This window comes from Ovis aries, chromosome 22 (genome assembly GCF_016772045.2).
Source record: "Ovis aries strain OAR_USU_Benz2616 breed Rambouillet chromosome 22, ARS-UI_Ramb_v3.0, whole genome shotgun sequence".
NCBI classification, from domain to species: Eukaryota; Metazoa; Chordata; class Mammalia; order Artiodactyla; family Bovidae; genus Ovis; species Ovis aries.
In genome coordinates, this window is record NC_056075.1 from 15,251,430 (window position 1) to 15,276,391 (window position 24,962).

General features: G+C 41.7%; 1 protein-coding gene across 5 annotated transcripts in view; it reads left to right on the forward strand.

Moving 5' to 3' along the window:
- Positions 1-24,962, forward strand: part of PLCE1 (phospholipase C epsilon 1) — a 374,028-nt gene that overhangs the window by 202,578 nt on the left and 146,488 nt on the right. For all 5 annotated transcript variants that reach the window (XM_060405024.1, XM_060405025.1, XM_004020045.6 and 2 more), the window contains one exon: positions 8,203-8,519. In XM_060405024.1, coding sequence (XP_060261007.1) covers positions 8,203-8,519 — 317 coding nt within the window. The remainder of the gene's footprint in view (positions 1-8,202; positions 8,520-24,962) is intronic.

Consider the following 24,962-nt stretch of genomic DNA (forward strand, 5'->3'; position numbering starts at 1 on the left):
CATAAATAGTGGGCACATAGCTCAAAGTCCACAGTCCAGCCCAAGATGGAGTCCTGCTTTCAAGATGGAGCCTGTTCTGTCTGTTTCCTCCTTCAATATGATCCATCAATCCCATTCCTAGGTATTTACTCACACAAAAGATTTTACACAAATATTTGTAAGAGCATTATTCATGATCATCAGAAGGTGGAAACAACACAAATGTTCATTACCTGATGAATGGATAGACAAAATTTGGTATATACATAAGTGGAGTCTTATTTAGCCAAAATAAGAAATGAAGTACCGATCCATGCTATAACATTGATTTACCTTGAAAAGATTATAACTGAAAGAAGCCATACACAAAAGGCCACATACTGTATGATTCAGTTTTAGAAAATGTACAAATCCATAGAAACAGAAAGGGTAGTGGTTGTCAGGGGCTGATAAGAGTTGGCCAAGGGGAATGACTGATAATGTGAGTGCATATATTCTAATATTATTGCTCAGTCGTGTCTGACTCTTTGTGACCCCATGGACTAGATAGCCTGCCAGGATCCTCTGTCCATGGGATTGATTGTCCAGGTAAGAGTACTAGGGTGGATTGCAATTTCCTCCTCCAGGGGATCTTCCTGATGTGGGATCGAACCCGCGTCTCCTGTGTCTTCTGCACTGCAGGTGGATTTTTTACTTGCTGAGCCTTAGAGGAAGTAGCAGTGATAAAAAATGTTCCAAAAGTAACTATGACAACAGTTCAACTCCATGAACATACTGAAAAACCGCTGAATTGTATACTTTCAAAAATGAGTTTTATGGTATGTGAATTATATCTCAGTTAAAAAAAAAAAAGGACTGGACATAAATAACTCAGCAGTATTTTAGCATAAAAGGATTTAACTCTGAGACTATTCTGACTTTTCAATGAGGTTTGCTGATGATGCCGAACTAGAAGGGATATGACTGTTCATAGAGGGGACAGCTGCCAAGTTAAGAACAGCAAATTTAGGGTGGGGGGGGATAACTTTTTTTAAAGTGGGGAATCTATTATTAAAATGTATGGCAAAATGTGATGGATATTTTCCTACGAATAAATGAGGATCTTTTTTTAAAAAGTGCTTGATTATGGTGGGCGCCATACCAGAGGGTACAAGTTGCAGGTTATAAAAACAAAGCAAAAGTTTCCATACCCTGAAATGGTTTGATATATGACTAAGTCTCTCCATCTGACTTCCAAGATGAAAGGCCCCAAGATTCCTTCCTCTTTCAAAAGATAAATTCACGACAATTTAAAAAAAAAAAAAAAACAGCTAACTGCTGAGAGCTGAATATGTGCTAAACGTTTTTGCAGGCATTTTCTCATTTTAATTTCCCCATCATCACTGTGACATGGTTGTAGAGAACTTACCCAAGGTCAGTCAGCAAGTCAGTGCCTGAGCTGGGCTGCAGCCCCACTCCTGGGTGACTGCTAGAACGCCACTCATAACCACTGGATTATACTCTCCATTACCTTGTTTTCTTCCTCTGGGGGAGATTCCCCCCAAGAGTGTACAACACCTGAGATTCTACCCAAACTAAGTAGGGGAGACAGTGGAGTACCAACTTTGCCGATATTCAGCTCCATGACCTTATACAAGAAGCTTGGTCTCTTAGAGGCACTGTTTCCTGATGTGTAAGGTGTGGAAAATTTGTCCTAGCTGTCCCTGAATGAGGTCCTTCCAGCTCGATCATTTGGTCTGAGTCCCACCTCATTTACCTACCACTAGGAAACCAGTGTCTAGAGACACTAAGAGGAATAAATCCTTCAAGCCGGAGAGGGTGGTGATTTGGGGAGCCTGGACTTGGGTGTCAGACTGATGTGGCATGGCTTCCATCACTAATCTCAGGATGATACTGAATAAGTTCTGTAACTTCTGTCCCCATATGCTAAAATGAGTATATAATAGGAAAGGGTATAAATAAAATGAGTATAATAGTAAAATGAGTATATAATAATATAAAATGAGTATAATAATAATAAAACTTTCCTGGTTTTCTAGTGACTAAGACTCTGTGCTCCCAATGCAGGGAACCTGGGTTTAATCTCTGGTCAGGAAACTAGATCCCACATGCCTCAGATAAAAGCTGGTACTCCCAAATAAATAAATACTTTTAAGAAATGAGCTTTAAAAAAGTAATAGCATAGGGTGCTGTGGCATAAAGTGCTTGTGAGGACTGAGTGAGACCTCTTTAGGGCACTTACAGCAATTCTTAGCATACTGTGAGTAGTGATTATTATACATTATTTAATGATATTATAATTTATTTAGTATTATTGTTGATGATTATCATTATAAAATAGAAGCACAGACTCCCTTAAGGGTAAATAGTATAGGTTTAAGTTGCTCAGCCAGATCAGACTCTGGTGTTCAGGTGACCTGCTTGGGCTCTGCTCTAGAAATATTCACATCTACTGAGTTGGCCATCAGGAATGGCCTGCTGGGAACAAGGGCATTAGATTGTCATTGGCACTCTAGAGTTTCCCTCTTGTTAACTTTGAGCCAGTAATGCCACTTTCCTGTGTATGCATGGCATCTTATTATAGTTTACCATATGAATTTTGGCTCAATTAATTTTGTTTACCCAGAAAATCAGAAACAATAGGTGATCAATGAGAAATATGGCTAAACATTTGACTAATGTGTGCTGTGAAAAGAAATTACTGCTCCCTGGAAATTTCCCAGTGTGGGTGGGAAATTTTTCTCTGTTTCAATGTTATTGGAAAATATAATAAGCACATATAATGATATATTTTAAAACTCTATCACAGTGTTATTTATAATGACATAAATGGTAAACATAACATTGACTACTAAAGAGCCACTAAGGTCAAATATTAGAAAACTAGTTTTAAAGTTGGGGAAATGTGCCCTGTAGAATAAGTTGGGTTTTTTGTTTGTTTGTGTGCTTCAAAAAAAAAAAAAAAGCATGTGTTCCAATCCTAATTTTGTAAATGCTTTGTACATTTTTAGAAAAAATATGAAATGCTACAACAAAAGTATTAGCAGAGATTTTCTGTGAGTATAGGATTATTGATTGTTTTAATTTTCTTCTTTATACTTCTCTAATTTTTTATACTTTCATGGTGGGCTCATATCTCTTTGGAAGTCAGAGTGAGCACAGAAGTTATTTTTTACTAATAGGAATTCTGTCATATTTTCTTCTTCAATGAGGCTCTTCCATCGCTTATATTTTATCTGACTATGGTTTAATTCTCAATCTATGCATATTGGTTTTTTCCCCCTTTTAAAAAAAAAGTACAGCTTAAAAATAATATGCTTCGTTGATCTGTGAACTCACAAAATCATGCAGTATTGAGGACTGGACACAGTTGTTGCAAGATTGATTGTTACTCCAAAAACCAATAACAGATAATGAGGAAGTATCACCAACTAGCTGAGCTTTCTCGATCTAAGTCTATTACTTCCCTGTTGAAAAACAATTTTCAACTCTGCCTGAGATTTAGTGTCTGCAAGTCAACTTTGAATCTTAAATAGAAGAAAGAAATCAACATCCTTCCTCTCCTGTCTTATTTTATATGATTGGAATCACATCACTCAAAGACTACTAAGTGTGAGGTTGATGAATCCAGGGCTTCAGTTAAAAAAATAAAGGACTGCCTACAAAATGAATTCAGATCAAAGAAAAATGGATAGAGTAGATATAATAAAAAGTTTTTTCTTCGCTCTTCCCTAATTGCAATTTGAACTAATTTTTCAAAAACAATACTGCAATATTTGGAAAAAAACTGCTCAAATACCAAACCAGTTTGTGCCCATGAGAAGATTAGGATTTTGTTCTCTGGCTGAATTTTTCAGATACCATTTTGATATATCTTTTTAATACTGTAAAATTACATTAGAAAAAAGTTCAATGAAATAGTAGACAGTCCCTGGGAGTACAAGTTTATTGGCAAGATCAGGGCTTTCTGGTCATAGGAAGGAAGGAACCAAGGGTTAAGTGGATGTCTCTTACCACAGCATCCCTCAAGGGAAGGCTTGGCCCAGATTCTCCTCCTTCAAGGTCAGGTGATTGCATAGGTCCACTCAGAGACCCAAAAGTTTAAGGTGTACATTTCTTCACGTATATGTTTGGATCCTCCTACCACCCCCATTGTGCCTTCATGAGCCACACCTGTTCTGTAGTGCCTTCCAGAAAATAAAGCTTCCTTCCTTTTCTGTACAGATGCTCCATCTCTGTTAATATATGCTACAGTCTTGGGCAATGACTTGCAGTTTCCTAAATAAGCAATGTTCTCCTTTACCCTTGGATCTTTACATAGACCTTTATATATTGTCTTTGGCAATATGGCAGACCATGCTTCTTTGGAACCACTAACCTCACGAGTACCCAAGGCCCTATTTCCCCCAGGTGACAAAAGTTTTGAGGAAACTATATTTCCCATGTAAATGATATAGAGATAGGTAGCAAAATTGAGGATAGCTACTGTGTGCTATGATAGTTTTTCCCCTAATGGGAATGATTAAAGGCTCTGAGAAGTCCTGCAGTTAAAATAGAAAAAAGAAAGCTTGTTTAACTTTGTTTAACCCAGTATGTCTCTAAATTATTAACAAAGGAACCATGTTTTGCATAAATTCAGTGTAATACACTTTCAAAAATTTTGGTTTCGAGCATGGGGACTTTCATACAAATTTGTAAGGAAAGGAGAGGGCATTTTTTCATTACTGTTTGCTACATTCTAATGTAATTGTAATGTTGTGATTGACACGATGGTTCCAGGCTGACCAAAGAATGGAACTGTCAGCTCTTTAGAGTCAAATCCTTACCTTTGGAGTTTGAAGAGCTCATCTCATCAGACCACTGCAAGTAAGCAAGCACAGAAAGTTGACTTATACTAACAGAAATCACTTGCGATGCATCTAAAATCCATAATGCCAAAGTGCTATTCTGTTGCTACATAAGATCATATGCTGAGTGATGAAGAACATGAACTCTGAGGTCAAAAAGACCCTAATTCAAATCCCAGCTTCCCAGCTGACCACTTATGTTACCTTATATGAGTATCACATAATAATACTACCTACCTCCTGAATTAATCCAACCATCTCACCCTCTGTCACTTCTCCTCTTGCCCTCAGTTTTCCCCAGCATGAGGGTCTTCTTCAGTGGGTCAGCTCTTTGCATCAGGTGGCCAAACTATTGGAGCTTCAGCTTCAGCATCAGCATCAGTCTTTCCAGTGAATATTCAGGGTTGATTTCCTTTAGGACTGACTGGTTAGATCTCCTTGTTGTCTAAGGGACTCTCAAGAGTCTTCTCCAGCACCACAGTTCAAAAGCATCTATTCTTCAGTGCTCAGCCTTCCTTATGGTCCACCTCTCACACCCTTACATGACTACTGGAAAAACCATAGCTTTGACTAGACGGACCTTTGTCGGCAAAGTAATGTCTCTGATGTTTAACATGCTGTCTAGATTTGTCATAGCTTTCCTTTGGAAGAGCAAGCATCTTTTAATTTCACGGCTGCAGTCACCATCCGCAGTGATTTTGGAGACCAAGAATATAAAGCCTGTCGCTGTTTCCACTTTTTCCCCTTCTATTTGCCATGAAGTGACAGGACTGGATGCCATGATCTTCATTTTTTGAATACTGAGTTTTAAGCCATCTTTTCACTCTCCTCGTTCACCTTCATCAAGAGGCTCTTAGTTCCTCTTTGCTTTCTCCCTTTAGGGTCATATCATCTGGATATCTGAGGTTATTGATATTCTCCTGGCAATCTTGATTCCAGCTTGTGTTTTTTTTTTTTTCACAAGATGTACTCTGCATGTAAGTTAAATAAGCAGCTGTTTCATAAGATTAGGGCATTACTTTTATTTCCTTCACAGAATGCTATACTTTGAAATGTCTTAAACCTGGTTACTTCTGGGAAGATTTACTATATATAGCTAGTTCTACTGTACATAAATTATCAGCATCAGATACTGAAATCTGCCTCCGTCATCATTCAGGGCATATTCTGGCTCAGTCTGGGGGAAATCTGGACACTTTCTCAGCAAGTTGGAGAATGAGGTCTTGTAGGCTTGACTGAGTACCTGTCTTATTTGAATTGTTTTCAAATATGAGCTTAGAGAGAACCAGATATAATTTGGTATTCCACGTCAACACTGTCATCTAAGACAGACCTGGTTTCCGCTTTTCTGTTCCATCCACATCCTTATTGATTTATTAATTTGAGCAGAATCATACATGGCTTGATTTTTAGATCAGACGATATAGTCGCCATACTCATAGAGGAAGGAATCAGGGAAAGTAGACTACCTTTTAGAGAAGGTAGATAAGGCTAGTTGGAGTTTAAGGGAGAAGGGGTATTTTACTAGTTTGTGTTTAAGGATAAAGGTAACTAACATCTCTCTAGGCAAAGAAGAGTCAGTGGAAAGGAAGAGATGGAAGGTGGAGATATCCACTGTGGCAAAGTGAACGTGCGCTAAGGGAATAATTTTGAGTCTATGAATGAATGCCTTTGGGACTTCTATCTAACGCACTTGCTACCTTTCTTCCTGCTACCACCTTCTTATTATCAGTTGTGAAGCGGAGAATAAAATTTATTTTTATTTATTTAGATACATCTCCTTATTACCTATTTCTTCCTTACTTGTATAGGTGGTTCTGTCCCTGTAAGGAAAGTAAAGTGTTTGTTGCTCAGTTGTATCCGACTCTTTGCAACCCTATGGACTATAACCCTCCAGGATCCTCTGTCTATGGGATTCTCCAGGCAAGAATACTAGAGTCGGTTACCCTTTCCTTCTCCAGGAAATCTTTACAACCCAGGGATCAAACCCAGGTTTCTTGCATGGCTGGAAGATTCTTTACTGTCTGAGGCATCAGGGAAGCTCTCTGTTCCTGCACACCCCCAGATAAATCTCAGTGGAACTGGCATCTTTGAGGGTAGGATATTGGCAGGGTAGACCGTGAAGTTCTGAAATCTGGTGTGCGGAGGGTCCCTAGTTCTCTGGTGTGTTCGCACACAGGGTGCACATCCCTGTATGTGTAAGGCCTCCTCCCCCTACAGCCTTCTTTCCTCTTCCATTTCAGTTGCTTTGCCTGTGCCCACCCTCATTCCCTTTCAGACTGGCGGTTAGCCCTGGAGGGTGAGGAAGCAAATAGTACATTCTCCTTCACTAATACTCTGCAGAGTGTCACAGTGAACTGGTTAGGGAATGGTGTGCTAGATCACTTCTGCTTCTGAACACGGGAAACCAAAGAGTGGGAGGGGGGCAAGACAGATATCAGGAAGGTCTCCGTAACAGGAGAGATAGTATAGAACTATTCACCAAGCAGAAACTTGAGTTGATAAACCTATAAGATTTTTTTTAATTTATTTTTAATTAGAAGATAATTGCTTTACAATGCTCTATTGGTTTCTGCCATACAATGACGTGAATCAGCCATGAGTATACAGACATCCCTTCCTTCTTGAACCTCCCTCCCCCCAACCCCAACCCACCCCGCTAGGTTGTCACAGAGCACCGGGTTGAGCTTCCGTGTTACATAGCAACTTCCCATTAGCTATCTGCTTACAGATGGTAATGTGTAAGTTTTAGTGCCCTCTCAGTTTGTCTCACCCTCTCCTCACCCTCTGCCACTGTGTCCACAAGCCTGTTCTCTACGTCTGTGTCTCTATTTTTGCCCTGCAAATAGATTCATCAGTACCGTTTTTCTAGATTTCATATATATATGTGTTAATATACATTATTTGTTTTTCTCTATCTGATCTACTTCACTCTGTATAACAAGCTCTAGATTCATCCACCTCAGTTCAATGGACTCAAATTTGTTCCTTTGATGAGTGAGTATTATTCCTTTGTGTATATGTACCACAACTTCTTTATCCCTTCATCTGTCGATGTACATCTGGGGAGAAGGCTGTAAGATTCTGAATGGCTGCGCATGCATGCATGCCAGGTCATTTCAGTCGTGTCCGACTCTCTGCGACCCTAAGGACTGTCGCCAGCCAGGCTCCTCTGTCCATGGCATTCTCCAGGCAAGGATACTAGAGTGGATTGCCATGCCCTCCTCCAGCGCACCTTCCCATACCAGGGATCAAACCCGAGTCTCTTACATCTCCTGGCTCTTTAGCATTCTCTAGTGCTACCTGGGAAGCCCAAATGTCTGTGGTAGGGGTTACCAGTCACAGCATAACTGTGGCTTCTGTTGCTTTATTTCAGAACGCCAACCAGGCACCTCGATGGCCAATTCCAGTGCCCTTCCTTCAAGTTCAGCTGGGATCAGCAAGGAACTGATTGATCTGAAGCCTCTCATCCAGTTCCCAGAGGAAGTCGCCAGCATCCTGATGGAGCAGGAGCAAAATATTTACCGAAGGGTCTTGCCAGTTGACTATCTTTTCTTCTTGACCCGGGGCTTGAGCACAACAGAACGCCAGAGGTCCCTGCCCTGCCTCAAAGCATCCATCTCAGCATCCATTCTTACCTCCCAGAACGGAGAGCACAACGCCCTCGAAGATCTTGTGATGAGATTTAATGAGGTAAGAAGCCACTCTCAGATGTGTTGTGACTGACTCACTAGTAAGTGATTGTTTTCATTTTTAGTTAATTTTTAATTGAAATATAATTGATTATAATGTATCAGTTTTTGCTGTACAGCAAAGTGAATAAGCTATTCACATACATATGTCTTTTTAGATTCTTTTCCCTTATAGGACATTACAGAATATTAAGTAGAGTCAGTCCCCTGTGCCTTGCAATAGGTCCTTATTAATTATCTATTTTATATATAGTAGTGTGTGTATGTCCATCCCAGTCACCCAGTTTGTCCCTCCCCCACTCTCCCCCTGGTAACTGTAAGTTTGTTTTCTGCAGCTGTGACTACTTCTGTTTTGTGAATAAGTTCACTTGTACCATTTTTTTATATTCCACACATAAACAATGTCATATAATAGTTGTCTTTGTCTAACTGCTAGTAAGTGACCATTAGGCATTTCTCCTTTTAGGTTTGTTTGTTACTGCTATCTCATCTACCTGTCTGTCTTGATGCTTCCATGATGACTGTTTTCTTTCCAGATAATGAGATAGACACACTGTCATCCTCCCTTTCACTCCACTCCACCCTTAAACCTAATTGATCCCATAGTGTAACCATGCTCTACAAGCGTTCACCCTTTGGACAACCAGAACCCCTCATTTTCTGTATGCCTTTTCCAAAACGTTCTTCCTGGGCTCATTTTCAAATAGTCTCCTCCTGGTGCTTGTAAGCCTAGATGTCTTAATTTGGAGTTTGATGACATGATTCCTTTCCCATGGGGTCCTTCTAGCCCACTCCATCTTCTATTGTCAGTTCTCTCCCCGCAGAAATTAAACGCTAATACACCTGGGTCAGGAGAGGAGATCTGGCAGGAACATTGTCTTGAAGGACAATGAATTGTCTCATTCCTGGCCTCTGTATACCATCAATTTCTCAGCCCCAGAAAGTCCCTCCAAGGCCTCCAAGGCCTTGCCAGAAGCAACCTCTAAAAAGGACAGGTGTGACCAGAGTCTGGGAACACCTAGAAGGGAGGTATTATAAGAGGTCTAGGAGCTTTCTGGGAGCAAAAGAGCCAATGGCTGGACACCCTGTGACCTTGGACCAAGGATGAAGGACAGGATAGAGAGGCAGGTCTCTATGAAGTGCTAGGGTCAGGGGATGCTGCACTCTTGGACTTAAAGAATACTTTCACTCCATAGCCTAACCCCATACCCAGAGCTTTCTGTTCTATATTTTATTTCTTTTAGACTTCATTTCCTTGTCTTGAATATTAAAACACAGAATTTCAGTCTGTGTGTTTGGTAGTTGTTGGTTGGTTGAATTCCACAAATACAGTAGTTTCCTCGTCATTTAGTAAACTACCTAAATGCTAAGAGAATATCCTAGGTCTCATGTATCTCTGATTGGCAAAGGATCAATCAACCTTTGTTACTTAAAGACTTTCCAACCATAGCAGCTCACCTTGCAGCCTCCATAGCCTGTCAATCATGACCCTGGTGATGGTTGTATCATGACAGTGAGGCCCAGTGGATGAAGAGAGTGTTAGAGGCTGAGCCCAAACAGTTCTGTGTTCCAGAGATGCCCTGAGCATCATTCCTCAAAGGGAGATCCGTGATTCACAGGAATTGCTAGTAGTCATCTAGCACTGTCATGCTAATTATTTAACATGTGCCACTTATTTGTTCCTCACAACCAACCTTGGGAGACAGACTCTTGTCATTAACCCCATTTTACCAAAGGGGAAACAGACACGAGGAGATGGAATTCTTTTCAAAAGTTCACATAGGTGGCAGGTAGCAACAGCGACATTGAAACCCACAGAGTCAGGTCTCAGAGCCTGGGCTTTGAACCAAAACATGAGAAAAAAAATCAGACAATCCCAAATTGAAGGACATTCTACTCTTTAAATGTGTCAGGGTCATGAACGGTAACTGTCAAAAACTAGAGGAGACCAGAAATTTTGTGCTCAACTAAATATAGTTTGGGGTCCTATTACATCCTGGACTAGAAGAAGGATATTGATGGGAAACTGGTGAAATTCCAATAATGTGTGTAGTTTAATTTGTATGAATGTATCAATGTTAACTTCCTTGTTGTGATAATGGGACTATGGTTATGAAAGATGCTAACACTGGAAGAAGTTGGGTGAACTATGTACAGGAACTCTCTGTATTTTTGTAACTTTCCTGTAAATCTAAAATTACTTCAAAATTAAAAGATATTTTTTTTAAATAGTGAAGCTCAGAGAGGTTGAGTCACTTGTTCAAGGTCACACAGTGGCTGAATGATGTCAGGATCCAGATGTCTGTCTTTAAAGTATGTTTCTTTTCAACCAATTGCCTTGCTTCTCTACTTGTTGAATTACCACGTTGAAGTTTGTAGTAAATAAGCATTTCTGACTTAGAGTTTAATTAGCCCAAGGTCTCCTTTAACTTCTTGTGTGTCTACAATTTTTCTACTTCTCCTACCATTTCTATTTTTATCCAATTTCCTGTTACCATTCATTCATTCATTCACTCACTCAAGATTTATTTATTGAGCACCTACTATCCTGTAACCTTCTCTTTTTTAAACTGGTGCGTCAAACATCTCTTTTAAATAAGAAATTAGCATCAGCGACTCAATGGACATAAATTTGAGCAAACTCCAGGAGTTAGTAAAGGACAAGGAAGCCTGGTGGGCTGCAGTCCGTGGGATCTCAGAGAGTCAGACGCAACTTAGCGACTGAACAACAATGTATGATGAAAATTTACAGCATTATTATCCCATGCTTTGGTTCTTTCAGAATTGGATATACAAAATAAGTGCAATTTCCTCAGTGGAAGTAAGATATATTTTTCTTGAACATGGGAGAATCTCAAAGACAAGAGAGAGAATACTCGCTTCATTGCTAGTCACTTAGGAGAAAGGCAAATGCATCTGTTCCCGCATTCAGTCTTTCAGTTGACGTGTTTTCTGCGCTTCTCAGAAGCAGGAGACCATAGTGGAAAAGCACCAAGGAAAGTGAGTAACAGTCTGTGGCTGCCAGAAGCTACCAGTCTTAGACTGTAGTCAGGCAGGGGCACAAATCTATACCAAAAAAGGCAGAAATTATGTGCAGTGTGAGTGACAGAGATGGTGGGAGCTGAAGTATCCAGGTGGGCGATCAGACGCTGCTTCACGCTGGTGTTTGTGGCCAGGCCTTGAGGGGTGGTTGGGATAGAGGGGGACCATCTCAGGAAAGGGGAGGAGGCCATTCTGGGCAAGAATACAATACGACCAGTTCTTGTCATGAGCAGGAAAGCCGCATGGTCTGAGGCAGCTTGCTCCTAATTGTCAGGAGAATGTGATCATGAGCTAGAAGTTTCCCAAATCCTAACAACTCTTTACATAAGGACTTAACTGTAATGTTGGGAAAAGGGAAGACTATCCCTGATGCCTTTCAGGCAGTGTTGCATAACTAATTCTTAGGAAAATATGGTGAAACTGCAACTCCAAGTACAGTCATGAAATAACTGAAACGGGTTTGGCTTACGTTAAGGAAGGCCAGGAGATAAATCATTTAAAATCAATTTAGACTGTGGCTTGGAAGCAAAATTTCTCCCCATTTCCCCTTCTCCAGCCCGATGTCAAAACTAGTACTTGCCAGTGACTTTTCTTTATCCTTGTAAGTAAGCAGAAGCAGGCACAAGAGGCCAGCCCCCAAGCCAATGGTAGTCAAGGGGGTCCTAGTGAAAAGTAAAAAGTGTTAGTCCCTCAGTTCAGTTGAATTCAGTCGCTCAGTCGTGTCCGACTCTTTGCGACCCCATGAATCGCAGAATGCCAGGCCTCCCTGTCCATCACCAACTCCCGGAGTTCACTCAGACTCACATCCATCGAATCAGTGATGCCATTCAGCCATCTCATCCTCTGTCGTCTCCTTCTCCTCCTGTCCCCAGCAGGAGGGGACTCCCAGCATTAAAGTCTTTTCCATTGAGTCAACTCTTCGCATGAGGTGGCCAAAGTATTGGAGTTTCAGCTTCAGCATCAGTCCTTCCAAAGAACACCCAGGACTGAACTCCTTTAGAATGGACTGGTTGGATCTCCTTGCAGTCCAAGGGACTCTCAAGAGTCTTCTCCAACAACACAGTTCAAAAGCATCAATTCTTCGGGCTTAGCTTTCTTCACAGTCCAACTCTCACATCCATACATGACCACTGGAAAAACCACAGCCTTGACTAGACAGACCTTTGTTGGCAAAGTAATGTCTCTGCTTTTCAATATGCCATCTAGGTTGGTCATAACTTTTCTTCCCAAGAGTAAGTCTTTTAATTTCATGGCTGCACTCACCATCTGCAGCGATTTTGGAGCCCCCCAAAATAAAGTCTGACACTGTTTCCACTGTTTCCCCATCTATTTCCCATGAAATGATGGGACCAGATGCCATGATCTTCGTTTTCTGAATGTTGAGCTTTAGCCAACTTTGTCACTCTCCACTTTCACTTTTATCAAGAGGCTTTTGAGTTCCTCTTCACTTTCTGCCATAAGGGTGGTGTCATCTGCATATCTGAGTTTATTGTGATCCACACAGTCAAAGGCTTTGGCATAGTCAATAAAGCAGAAATAGATGTTTTTCTGGAACTCTCTTGCTTTTTCCATGATCCAGCGGATGTTGGCAATTTGATCTCTGGTTCCTCTGCCTTTTCTAAAACCAGCTTGAACATCTGCAAGTTCACAGTTCACATATTGCTGAAGCCTGGCTTGGAGAATTTTGAGCATTACTTTACTAGCGTGTGAGATGAATGCAATTGTGTAGTAGTTTGAGCATTCTTTTGCATTGCCTTTCTTTGGGATTGGAATGAAAACTGACCTTTTCCAGTCCTGTGGCCATTGCTGAGTTTTCCAAATTTGCTGGCATATTGAGTGCAGCACTTTCACAGCATCATATTTTAGGATTTGAAATAGCTCAACTGGAATTCCATCACCTCCACTAACTTTGTTTGTAGTGATGCTTTCTAAGGCCCACTTGACTTCACAGTCCAGGAGGTCTGGCTCTAGGTGAGTGATCACACCATCGTGATTATCTGGGTCGTGAAGATCTTTTTTGTGCAATTCTTCCATGTATTCTTGCCACCTGTTCTTAATATCTTCTGCTTCGGTTAGGTCCGTATCATTTCTGTCCTTTATCGAGCCCATCTTTGCATGAAATGTTCCCTTGGTATCTCTAATTTTAGTCATGTCCAACTTTTTGTGACCCCATGTACTGTAGCCCACCAGCCTCCTCCGTCCATGGGATTTTCCAGGCAAGAATACTGGAGTGGGTTGCCACTTCCTTCTCTAGAGGATCTTCTCGACCCAGGGATCAAACCCTGCATTGCAGGCCGATTCTTTATCATCTGAACCACCAGGGGGTCCTAGGGGTGGGCTCAGTCTGGCCCCCCTTAGTTTGGAAGGCAGGGCTTGCTGAACCCTTTTGACCCAGACGCCTCTCTGTAGTCATATTCTTGTTCTGAAGCTCCGAGAAGCCAGTATTCCCTCTCCTTCATCTCAGGCTCAGCAGGCTCACTTCCTGGCCACCCTCAATGTCCCTTGCTCTGATAGTCTCAAATCATATTTTTCTTTTCTCCACTTTCTTCCTTTCTCCCGCCTTACTTCTAGTCCTCATTCTTTTTGATCTGACTGTTTTTAGTTTCTCTTCGAATTAATTCCAGAGCCGTCTATCTCTTCAAGAAGGAGACAGAGAGGCATTTTTTGGTAGATAATTTTCCCAAAGAGATGACATACTTTATCACGTGCCTTTAAGAAGAGATGAAAGGCAAATACAGATGGATGAGCATCCTTACTTGCTTTGAGTTCATGCCCTTTTCTTTCGAAGGGCTGTGATGGAACATGGTTTGGGGAAGCGGTATATGAGTCACTAGTTCTCAAACCTTATGTCTCCTCAGTATGGCCTGCTTTTGTCTGGTTGTCCACCCACTGATGGCCTTTGGGGTCAGAATTCATCATCCCATGCCCTAAGAGAGCAGTTTTTCTTTTCAAGTAGGTCTTAGCAAGACCATCCTCAGAGCTCCTCTCTGATCCAAGGGCAGGCAGCAGGTGGCGAGCCCAAGACTGAGCTCTCGGTTAAACTGAGACCCCAGGAGGCTCAGGAGAGATTCTCCCTGGCTCTTTACTCTAGGTGACCTTCCCTCACCCTCCCATGTTTGGTCAGCCTAAGCCATCATCAACTTGCTTCTCTAGACACACAAATGTAGGCAGCCCAGAGTGACACTCAGGTGCTGCCTGTCACCCTTCCATCTAGTTTCACCAGATGTCAGTTCAACAGTGTAAAGGGCACCTCCTCTATAAAGAATGCCAAGGTGCAGCTTAACTCTCTATGAAAGATCATGAGAATAAATAAGCCATCTGACCATAGAAAGACTGTTTGGGCCTGAGTTCTTTCAGCCAGAATCTCCTTGCTGTTCCGTTGCTCGGTCATGTCTGACTCTTTGCAACCCCATGGACTGCAGCATACCATGCTTCCCTGTCATTCACCATCTCCTGGAGTTTGCTCAAACTCATGTCCAGTGAGTCAGTAATGCCATACACCCATCTTGTCCTCTGTCATCTCCTTCACCTCCTGCCTTCAATCTCTCCCAGCATCAGGATCTTTTCCAATGACTTGGCTTTTTCCATCATGTGGCCAAAAGATTGGAGTTTCAGCTTTAGCATCAGACCTTCCAATGAATAGTCAGGGTTGGTTTCCTTTAGAATTGACTGGTTTGATCTCCTTGTAGTTCAAGGAACTCTCAAGAGTCTTCTCCAACACTACAGTTTAAAGGCATTAATTTTTCAATGTTCATCCTTCTTTGTGGTCCAACTCTCATATCCATACATGACTACAAGAAAAACTGTAGCTTTGACTATATGGACTTTTGTCAGGAAAGTAATGAGTCTGCTTTTTAATACGTTCTCTGTGTCGGTCATAGCTTTTCTTCCAAGGAACAAGTGTCTTTTAATTTCATGGCTGCAGTCACCATCTGCAGTGATTTTGGAGCCCAAGAAAATAAAGTCTGTCACTGTTTCCACTGTTTCCCCATCTATTTGCCATGAACTGATGGGACCAGATGCCATAATCTTCGTTTTCTGAATGTTGAGTTTTAAGCCAGCTTTTACACTCTCCTCTTTCACCTTCAAGAGGCTCTTTAGTTCCTCTTTCCTTTCTGCCATAAGGGTTGTGTTATTTGCATATCTGAGGTTATTGAAATTTCTCCCAGCAATCTTGATTCCAGCTTGTGCTTCATCCAGCCCAGCATTTCATATGATGTACTCTGCATAGAAGTTAAATAAGCAGGGTGACAATATTCAGCCTTGATGTACTCCTTTCCCAATTTTGAACCAGTCTGTTGTTCCATGTCTGGTTCTAATTGTTGCTTCTTGACCTGCATACAGGTTTCTCAGGAGGCAGGTAAGGTGGTCTGTTATTCCTGTCTCTAAGAATTTTCTACAGTTTGTTGTGATTCACACAGTCAAAGGATTTAGTGTAGCCAATGAAGTAGAAGTAGATGTTTTTCTGAAATTCTCTTGCTTTTTCAATGATCCAACAGATGTTGGCATTTAATCCAGCTTGAACATCTGGAATTCTTGCTTCATATACTGTTGGAGCCTCATTTCGAGTATTTTGAGCATTACTTTGCTAGTATGTGAGATGAGTGCAGTTGTGCGGTAGTTTGAATGTTCTTTGGCATTGCCTTTCTTTGGGACTGGAAAGAAAACTGACTCTTCCAGTTCTGCGACTACTGCTGAGTTTGCCAAATTAGTTGGCGTATTGAGTGCAGCACTTTCACAGCATCATCTTTAAGGATTTAAAATAGCTCAGCTGGAATTCCATTACCTCCACTTGCTTTGTTTGTAGTGATGCTTCCTAAGGCCCACTTGACTTTGCACTCCAGGAGGTCTGGCTCTAGGTGAGTGATCACACCATTGTGGTTATCTGGGTCATGAAGATCTTTTTTGTATAGTTCTTCTATGTATTCTTGACACCTCTTCTCAATATCTTGTGCTTCTGTTAGGTCCATACCATTTCTGTCCTTTATTGAGCCAATTTTTGCATGAAATATTCCCTTGGTATCTAATTTTCTTAAAGGGATTTCTAGTCTTTCCCATTCCATTGTTTTCCTCTATTTCTTTGCATTGATCACTGAGGAAGCCTTTCTTATCTCTCCTTGCTATTCTTTGGAACTCTGCATTCAAATGGGTATATGCCGGGGTCCAGCCCTGGTGGATCCAGGGAATTTGAAGCGGGGATGGCATTGGCGAGGGAAAAAACTTATTTATTTATTAATATAAGATTAGATTAGGAAGAAATAGTGTAGTAGGAAAATTAAGTGGAGAAAAGAGGCTGAATAACTTGGTTTATGTGGAAAGCCAATAAAGTTCCAGACAAGGAGCTTGCACCATCTACGTTAGGCCACCGGCGTCCATTTGAATATCAGAGAGTGCCCCGCCTTGGGCTCTCTCTCTTACGGATCTTAGAAGTCGGGACAAGTAAGTAGACATGGTGAGCCTCCACGCCCCAGATGGGAATTCAGCCAGAAATTAGAGTAAAGAGAAGACACAGGGGAAACCAGTCCTTCCAATGACTGGCCTGGCCTCTATTGTCTAGAAAGGCCTTTTATACCTTTTTGATTGTACATAGAGATCAATGGGTAATACAAAATTATGCAGCATTAGCAGCCCAGGCTCTTATCAAAACCAGGCTTTTCTCTCTGCATACCTAGTTGTATACGCAAGTCTTAGGTGATTTACATCATCTTCTGGCCAAAAGGGCCAATTAACATTTTACAGCCTTTTTTTTGATAAGGGTTTGTCAACTAGAAGACTTATATGTGTTGTTCTTCTCAAAGTCTGGTGCCACTCTCAGAAAGCACTAAATAAAGTTACATTCTTACATTGCAAAGATACAGCAATTTATAACAAGTAAAAGGAGTACAGTGATTTATAACAAAAGAAAAGTAATTAACTCAAAAGTCTAGTGTTGCTAACATCAAAACTACTATATATCTTTTTCCATATCCCATTTCCATTGATTAACATCCTCCCAGGTGCCTAAAAGATAAAGAATATGGAGGCCTGGCAGCAATCATTGAGTCAATAGTGAAAACCCGTCACCAATTTTATTTTTAGCTCTTTAGAAAAGGCTCTGTATCTTTAAGATGCTTTAAGCTTTGTGCCTCTCGAGGTTGGGGGGCTGCAAGCAATTCACAAGCTGTAAGAGGTCCGGGGGAACCTGTTAGGCAAGCTAGAGAGTTATCAGAGGGGGTTTAACTGAAACATCCCTTTCAAATGCAGAAGACTAAAGCCCTCAGTTGACTTTTTCCAGAGTGTGTCAGAAGAGCGGAAAAGCAGAGTACAAAGGCTGACAGATTTTTGGTTTTGGGGGTACATGCTCAGTAAATACCAGGGGGACACCCTGAGATCTAACTCGCCTTGCGCATCAGATCTCTGCCACATGACCTTGTCACAGGTGGGATTCCTCATGCTGGCTCGAGGCAGGTATAGCTTTCCTTTCATCCTTTGTCTCTCATTTCTCCCCATTTCTCAGCTATTTGTAAGGCCTCCTCAGACAACCATTTTGCCTTTTTGCATTTTTTTTTCTTGGGGATGGTTTTGATCACCCCATCTTGTATAATGTTAGGAACGTCCATCCATAGTTCTTCAGGAACTCTGTCTATCAGATCTAATCCCTTGAATCTATTTGTCACTTCCACTGTATAATTGTAAGGGATTTGATTTAGGTTGTACCTGAATGGCCTAGTGGTTTTCCCTACTTTCTTGAATTTAAGTCTGAGTTTGACAATAAGGAGTTTATGATCTGAGCCACAGTCAGCTCCTGGTCTTGTTTTTGCTGACTGTATAGAGCTTTTCCATCTTCAGCTGCAAAGAATATAATCTTTAAGGGATCATGATCACTTTGACAAATTCCAACATCCCAGTCTCTCTGTTCATAGCCCAGGAAAGACCATTTTAGCATAGTAAGAAAAAAGCATAACATATCATCATGACCAATGGAAACTTCCCTGTGGTTCAGCTGGTAAAGAATTTGCCTGCAATGCACGAGACCACCCGCAATGCATGAGACCAGGACTCGATCCCTGGCTCGGGTCAGGAAGGTCCACTGGAGGAGGAAATGGCAACCACTCCCGTATTCTTGCTTGAGTAATTCCATGGACAGAGGGTCTGGAGAGGTACAGTCCACAGGGTTGCAAAGAGTTGAACATGTCTTAGTGACTAAACCAAACACAATGACCAAATTGTTCCTTCACTTGAAATATTTTAGAAAAAAAAATATTTGTTTTGAATTTGTACATTCAGCCTTGTTAGGAAAGTTTCCTATCAAAGCTTCCTGTCCCCCACAACTCATACTCTTTCATTCAGAAAGCCAAACAAATCCTCTGCTCAGGACTGCTGTACAAACTATTTTCCCTCATATTGGAAAACTCATGAGGTAAGTAATAAAGCTCTCTCAGGGTAACGGAAATTTCAGCTCTCTTTGGAAAACTAGAGTTTTCCTTGGGAAAGCACTTCTCCCTAGAGGCATACCTCTGAGAGCAGAAATGGTATTCATTTCCCTGGAAATTTCATGCCACATTCCCCAGGGAACAGAAATTTTATTTCAGAAGTTTCTGGACTAAAGAAATATGTGCATGTTAAGTCGCTTCGATCATGTCCAACTGATTTATGAGTATAGGACACTTGTGAGAGATGCAAGCAGGAAGGCATGGGGGCTCTACCCCAAGGATTAAACAGGCTGCCATTTTATAACCAAAGGAAAGTCAGGGAGGGGGGAAAGACACCTTCTTTAAGTAGATATCAGGCTTAGATTTCTGGCTCCTCCCTATATCAGGCAGGAGAGAGTCTGACCCTATGAGGTCAAACTAGGATTATCATAGCACTTACTCAAACCAGTAGACATGGGTGGTAACATTTTACTTTCACCTGATGGCCTGGAGTATATCTCGTGGATTTATTTATGCCTTTATAGAAGCAAGCCTGCTTTGGGGAGTTTTGATAGCTTTCTTGAGGAATCATTGGCTTATGGTGGTCTTTCAAAGTATCCTAGGTTTCCCTATCTACAGTGCCTGGGTTCTAATCCATCATTTCCCACTGTGGAACCTCAAGCCAAGTACCTAATCCCTCATCTTTCGATGGGGATATTAATAGTACCTACTTGACATGGTTGATATAAGTCAGAGAGATGATGTGGGTAAAGCACTTAGTGCGGACCCAAGACACAGTCCTGGGTTCAATGTCAGTTACAAACAAAACTAAAATAGCTGTATTTTCACAATAACTAACGATAATAGATCCCACTTATTATTATTATCCCCTCACGTAACAGGTGATAAAATGGAAGCACAGAGAGGCTAAGTAAATGACCCATGGTTTCAGAGTTAGTGTTTAAACTCAGGTGGTCTGACTTCTGAAGCCAATATTCTTGATTCATTAACCTGGTGCCATTGAATCAGAAGCCATAAGAGCCCTTTTTCCTCACCTTGCTCTTTTATTCTGAATTAAACCATTTGCTTCGCCAACAGTATTCAAATATTCTTTATTATTTCAACATGTGTAATACTGTTGACCTCCTTGTTGGCTCCATGATATTGAAAATGTGGCATCACCTTTGAACTGGCAGACTGTGGAGCTGGAAATGGGTAGGACAGTGGCATCGCAAGATGTCTGAGAATATTGTCCTAGAAGAGTAATAGAATAAACTGTCATTTCCCAGTACCAGGCAGAAATGGGATTTAAGGTCTTTGGCTTTTAAAGTTTCCTTTTTGGCTTTGAAATCTCCTTAGGTACTGGGTACTTGAGAATGTAGGCTGCCAAAAAGAGAATAACATGAAAATTTTGCTTTAGGGGCTTGCCTCATCCAGTGGTTAAGATTCCAGGCTCCCAATGCAGGGGGTGCGGGTTTGATTCCACATGCTGCGCGGTGCAGCCAAAAAAAAAATTTTTTTTTCCCTTTGTTTCTTTATCCTCCTTCCTTGACCACACCATACCTGCAAATCTTTTTCCTCCTCTTTTTCTGTATTTCAATTTTGCATGAAACTTATACTCCCAACAGGGATGGCTTTTGAAATTCAAAATCTTTGGTTGCACCTGTACTGCTTGAAAGGCTGGGAGTACAGTTATTTTGTGGATTTTTGGGGGGTGGGGAGGCTGTTCTCTAGTTGTGCTCTGATTTGGGGTAGCAGGAGAAGGCTTTGGAGAGGACCTGCTTAGTATCTTGTGAATCAGCCCCTCCACGCCTGAGTTCATGCTTTAAACATCAAACAGGCTTTCCTTTATCAGTGGCTTTTGCTGATCAGCAGAATGAAAGCAATGGACATCTGCATATTTTGTAAATACACACATGCCTGGAGCTAGTCCACAGGAGATTCTGGCTGTATGAATCCATGGTGGGCCTGGGGATCTGTATTTTTAAAAAGCTCCATTATATATTACTGATGCCACCAATGGTTGAGAATCACAACTCTAGACCTTCAGGAGCACAGGTTTTTCAAAGAGAAAAATAAAGCTGTATCCCAAAACAGATAGGGGGGATATGATTCCGGTCTTTGGAGATAGTGTAATAGTTGAAAATTGCCTGAATAGATAAATGAACAATAAATATTAAGGGTGATGGCTTGCTTGTTTGCCTATTTGCTCTTTCCTTCTTTCTTTCTGTATTTTTTTTAATTGTTTGGTCCTGGAGGACTTGGTTTTGAAATCTTCAATATTCAAACTATTTTATTACTATGACAGGATATTTTTATTCTCATTTACCCTGCTTAAGGCTCGCATCATGCCTTTAGTATTTAGCCATTCTAGAAAGAGAACTGCCAAAGCCATAGATTCATTGGAGGCCTGTTTTATTCTGTTGAAAGTAAGCATCAAGTTACTACTTCAGTCCCTGGACTGATAAAAACAAGAATGCGTCCAGTGGAAATTAGCAAACAGACAAATATGATTTTGGCATACATGAGACGTATTTATTTTTAACTGGAAACAGTTAACATGGCTCAGAGAAACACTCCAGCAGCTTCTCAAGACCCCGTATTCTTTGCCATCAGGCGTGTCACTGAATGACACTGAGCACTGTGGGAAAGAGACTGGGATTTTGAGTCTCTCTCCAGGACTGCCTTAACTGACCCTGTTAGGATGTTTAATTCAACTCTCTGAAAAACCACTCTCTCTTTACTGCACATGTAGGAGCCAAGGCGGAAAATTTATGCTTTGCCAGGAATCTACATTCGCCAAAGAGATTTAAACATTCATAAATCCAGTTGCCTTCTTGATGCCCCGCCTTGGCTTTTATCATTCAACAAATTTTTAGCAAGGTACATCTTATATTCTAGGCACTGTTTTGTGTGCTGAGGATATAGCCAAGAACCAAGACAGAGCCCCGCCATGCACAGAGCTTACATTCTAATGTCCAAAAGGCATCTCAAATATGACCAAAATAGAATGACTGCCTTCTCTCTACCCTCTTCACATACCACATAGTATTTTCCCCATTTATCTCCTTCCTCTCATTTCAGCAGCTACCTGGGTGCTCAATCTAACAAGCTAGGAGTCACTCTTGATTTACTCTCTCTACCCAGACTGCCAACATCCAAACCATCAGCAAGTCACATTTGCTCTACTTACAAATACACCTGGAATTGGACCACTCCTTAGCATTTCCCCTAGGAGCTTCCCTGGTGGCTCAAATAGTTAAGAATCTTCCTGCAGTGTGGGAGACGTGGGTTCGATCCCTTGGTTGGGAAGATCACCTGGAAAAGGGAATGGCTACCCACGCCAATATTCTTATCTGGAGAGTCCATGGACAGATGAGGCTGGTGGGTCACAGTCCACGGAGTCACAAAAAGTTGGACACAACTGAGCGACTAACACTTTCCCTCTTCACTTTAGCATCCCCCTGCCACCACCTTGGAGCCAGTCACCATTGAACTCACCTCCAGTACTACTCTGACGCTTGCACAACCTATAATCCTTTTCACGACCCAGTGGCCAGCGTGATCTTTTATAAAATGCATTAGATCACTGCTGTTGTTTAATTGCTAAGTCATGTCCAGATCTTTGCAGCTTCATGGACTATAGCCCACCAGGCTCCTCTGTCCATGGGATTTCCTGGGCAAGAATTCTGGAGTGGGTTGCTATTTCCTTCTTCAGGGGATCTTCCCGACCCAGTGATTGAAACTGTCTCTCCTGCATTGCAGGCAGATTCTTTACTATTGAGCCACTTCCTAAAAATTCCACTAGGTCTTCCCTTTGCATTTGGAATGAAATCCAAAATGGCAAGACCCTGCCTGATTTTGCCCCGTCAGCTTCTCCAACCATCTTTGTACCTGGCTCTGTTCCAACCACACTGGACCTCATTCTGTTCCTGAAGACGCTGAACTTGCTTTTCCCATGCAGCCTTTGTACTTGTTATTCCCTCTGCTGAAGACTGTCTCCCCCACTGCTGGTGTCTGCTTTTTCTTGATCATGTCTCAGTTCGAAAGTCAGGGAAGCCATTGACTTGTTTACTTTTTCGTCAGAAACCTGCTTACCCTGTTCATTGCTCTAGGTCTGGTTCTTGGCCAAGTGCCATTTCAGTTCAGTTCAGTTCAGTTGCTCAGTCCTGTCCCACTCTTTGCGACCCTGTGTCCATCACCAACTCCCAGAGCCTACTCAAACTCATGTCCATCGCATCAGTGATGCCATCTAACCATCTCATCCTCTATTGTCCCCTTCTCCTCCTACCTTCCATCTTTCCCAGCATCAGGGTCTTTTCCAATGAGTCGGTTCTTTGCATCAGGTGGCCAAAATTTTGGAGTTTTAGCTTTAGCATCAGTCCTTCCAATGAATATTCAGGACTGATTTCCTTTAGAATGGACTGGTTGCATCTCCTTGCAGTTCAAGGGACTCTCAAGAATCTTCCCTAACACCACAGCTCAAAAGCATCAATTCTTCGGAGCTCAACTTTCTTTATAGTCCAACTCTCACATCCACACATGACTACCAGAAAAACCATAGCTTTGACTATACAGACCTTTGTTGGTAAAGTAATGTGTCTGCTTTTTAATATGCTGTCTAGTCGGACACGATTGAGTGACTTCACTTTCACTTTTCATTTTCATGCATTGGAGAAGGAAATGGCAACCCACTCCGGTGTTCTTGCCTGGAGAATCCCAGGGATGGGGGAGCCTGGTGGGGTGCCATCTATGGGGTCACACAGAGTTGGACACGACTGAAGTGACTTAGCAGCAGCAGAAGCAGGTTGATCATAGCTTTTCTTCCAAGGAAAGGAGCAAGCGTCTTAATTTCATAGCTGCAGTCACCATCTGCAGTGATTTTGGAGCCCCCGAAAATGGAGTCTGTCACTGTTTCCATTGTTTCCATCTATTTGCCATGAAGTGATAGGACCAGATGCCATGATCTTAGTTTTCTGAATGTTGAGTTTAAGTTCTAGATGCTTAATAAATATTTAATAAATCAGTTCAGTTTAGTCGCTCAGTCATGTCTGACTCTTTGCAACCCCATGGGCTGTAGCACACCAGGCTTCTCTGTCCATCACCAACTCCCACAGCTTGCTCAAGCTCATGTCCATTGAGTCGGTGATGCCATCCAACCATCTCATCCTCTGTCGTCCCCTTCTCCTCCTGCTTTCAATCTTTCCCAGCATCAGGGTCTTTTCCAATGAGTCAGTTCTTTGCATCAGGTGGCCAAAGTACTGGAGTTTCAGCTTCAGCATCAGTCTTTCCAATGAATATTCAGGACTGATTTCCTTTAGGATTGACTGGTTGGATCTCCTTGCAGTCCAAGGGAGTCTCAGGAGTTTTCTCCAACACCACAGTTCAAAAGCATCAATTCTTCCGTGCTCAGCTTTCTTTATAGCTTTCATGTATAGTTAATAAATGAATAATGCTAATTGGTATTAGCACTTGTTTCTTGAAATAGATGTTGTTGGACATAATAAGCAAGACATGTCCCTTTGTTCAAGGAATTTACAGTCAAGTTCTAGACACATAAGATATGACATAGTAAGTAAATACACATATTTAGGAAAAGGCAGTGCAAAGCATCACCTGTCACAGGAGAGAGTGGTTGGAGAGGTGCCATAGATAGTGGAAAGAGTATGATTCTGTTTCAAAGTCTGGTTTTGAGTCCAGGTTCTGCCCTTACTCACTGTGGGACTCTAGACAAGTAAGTGGTCACATTACTTGATAATCAGCTTCATATTTCCCACCTGTGAAATGGGTTAATTTTATCAAATTCACATGATTATTGGGACATTTAAGCAAGCTAATATGCATAAGATCTCCCAGTACAGGATAGGTACTCAATAAATAGTAACTAGGGGGATTCCTGCCATGTGAGAGACACAGGACTATGAGAGTGGAAGAGAGTCACAGGCACATCTCTCTCGAGCATGGCCAAGGGCTTCAGAGCCTCAGAGGTTGGGGAGGCTTTTACCAGAAAC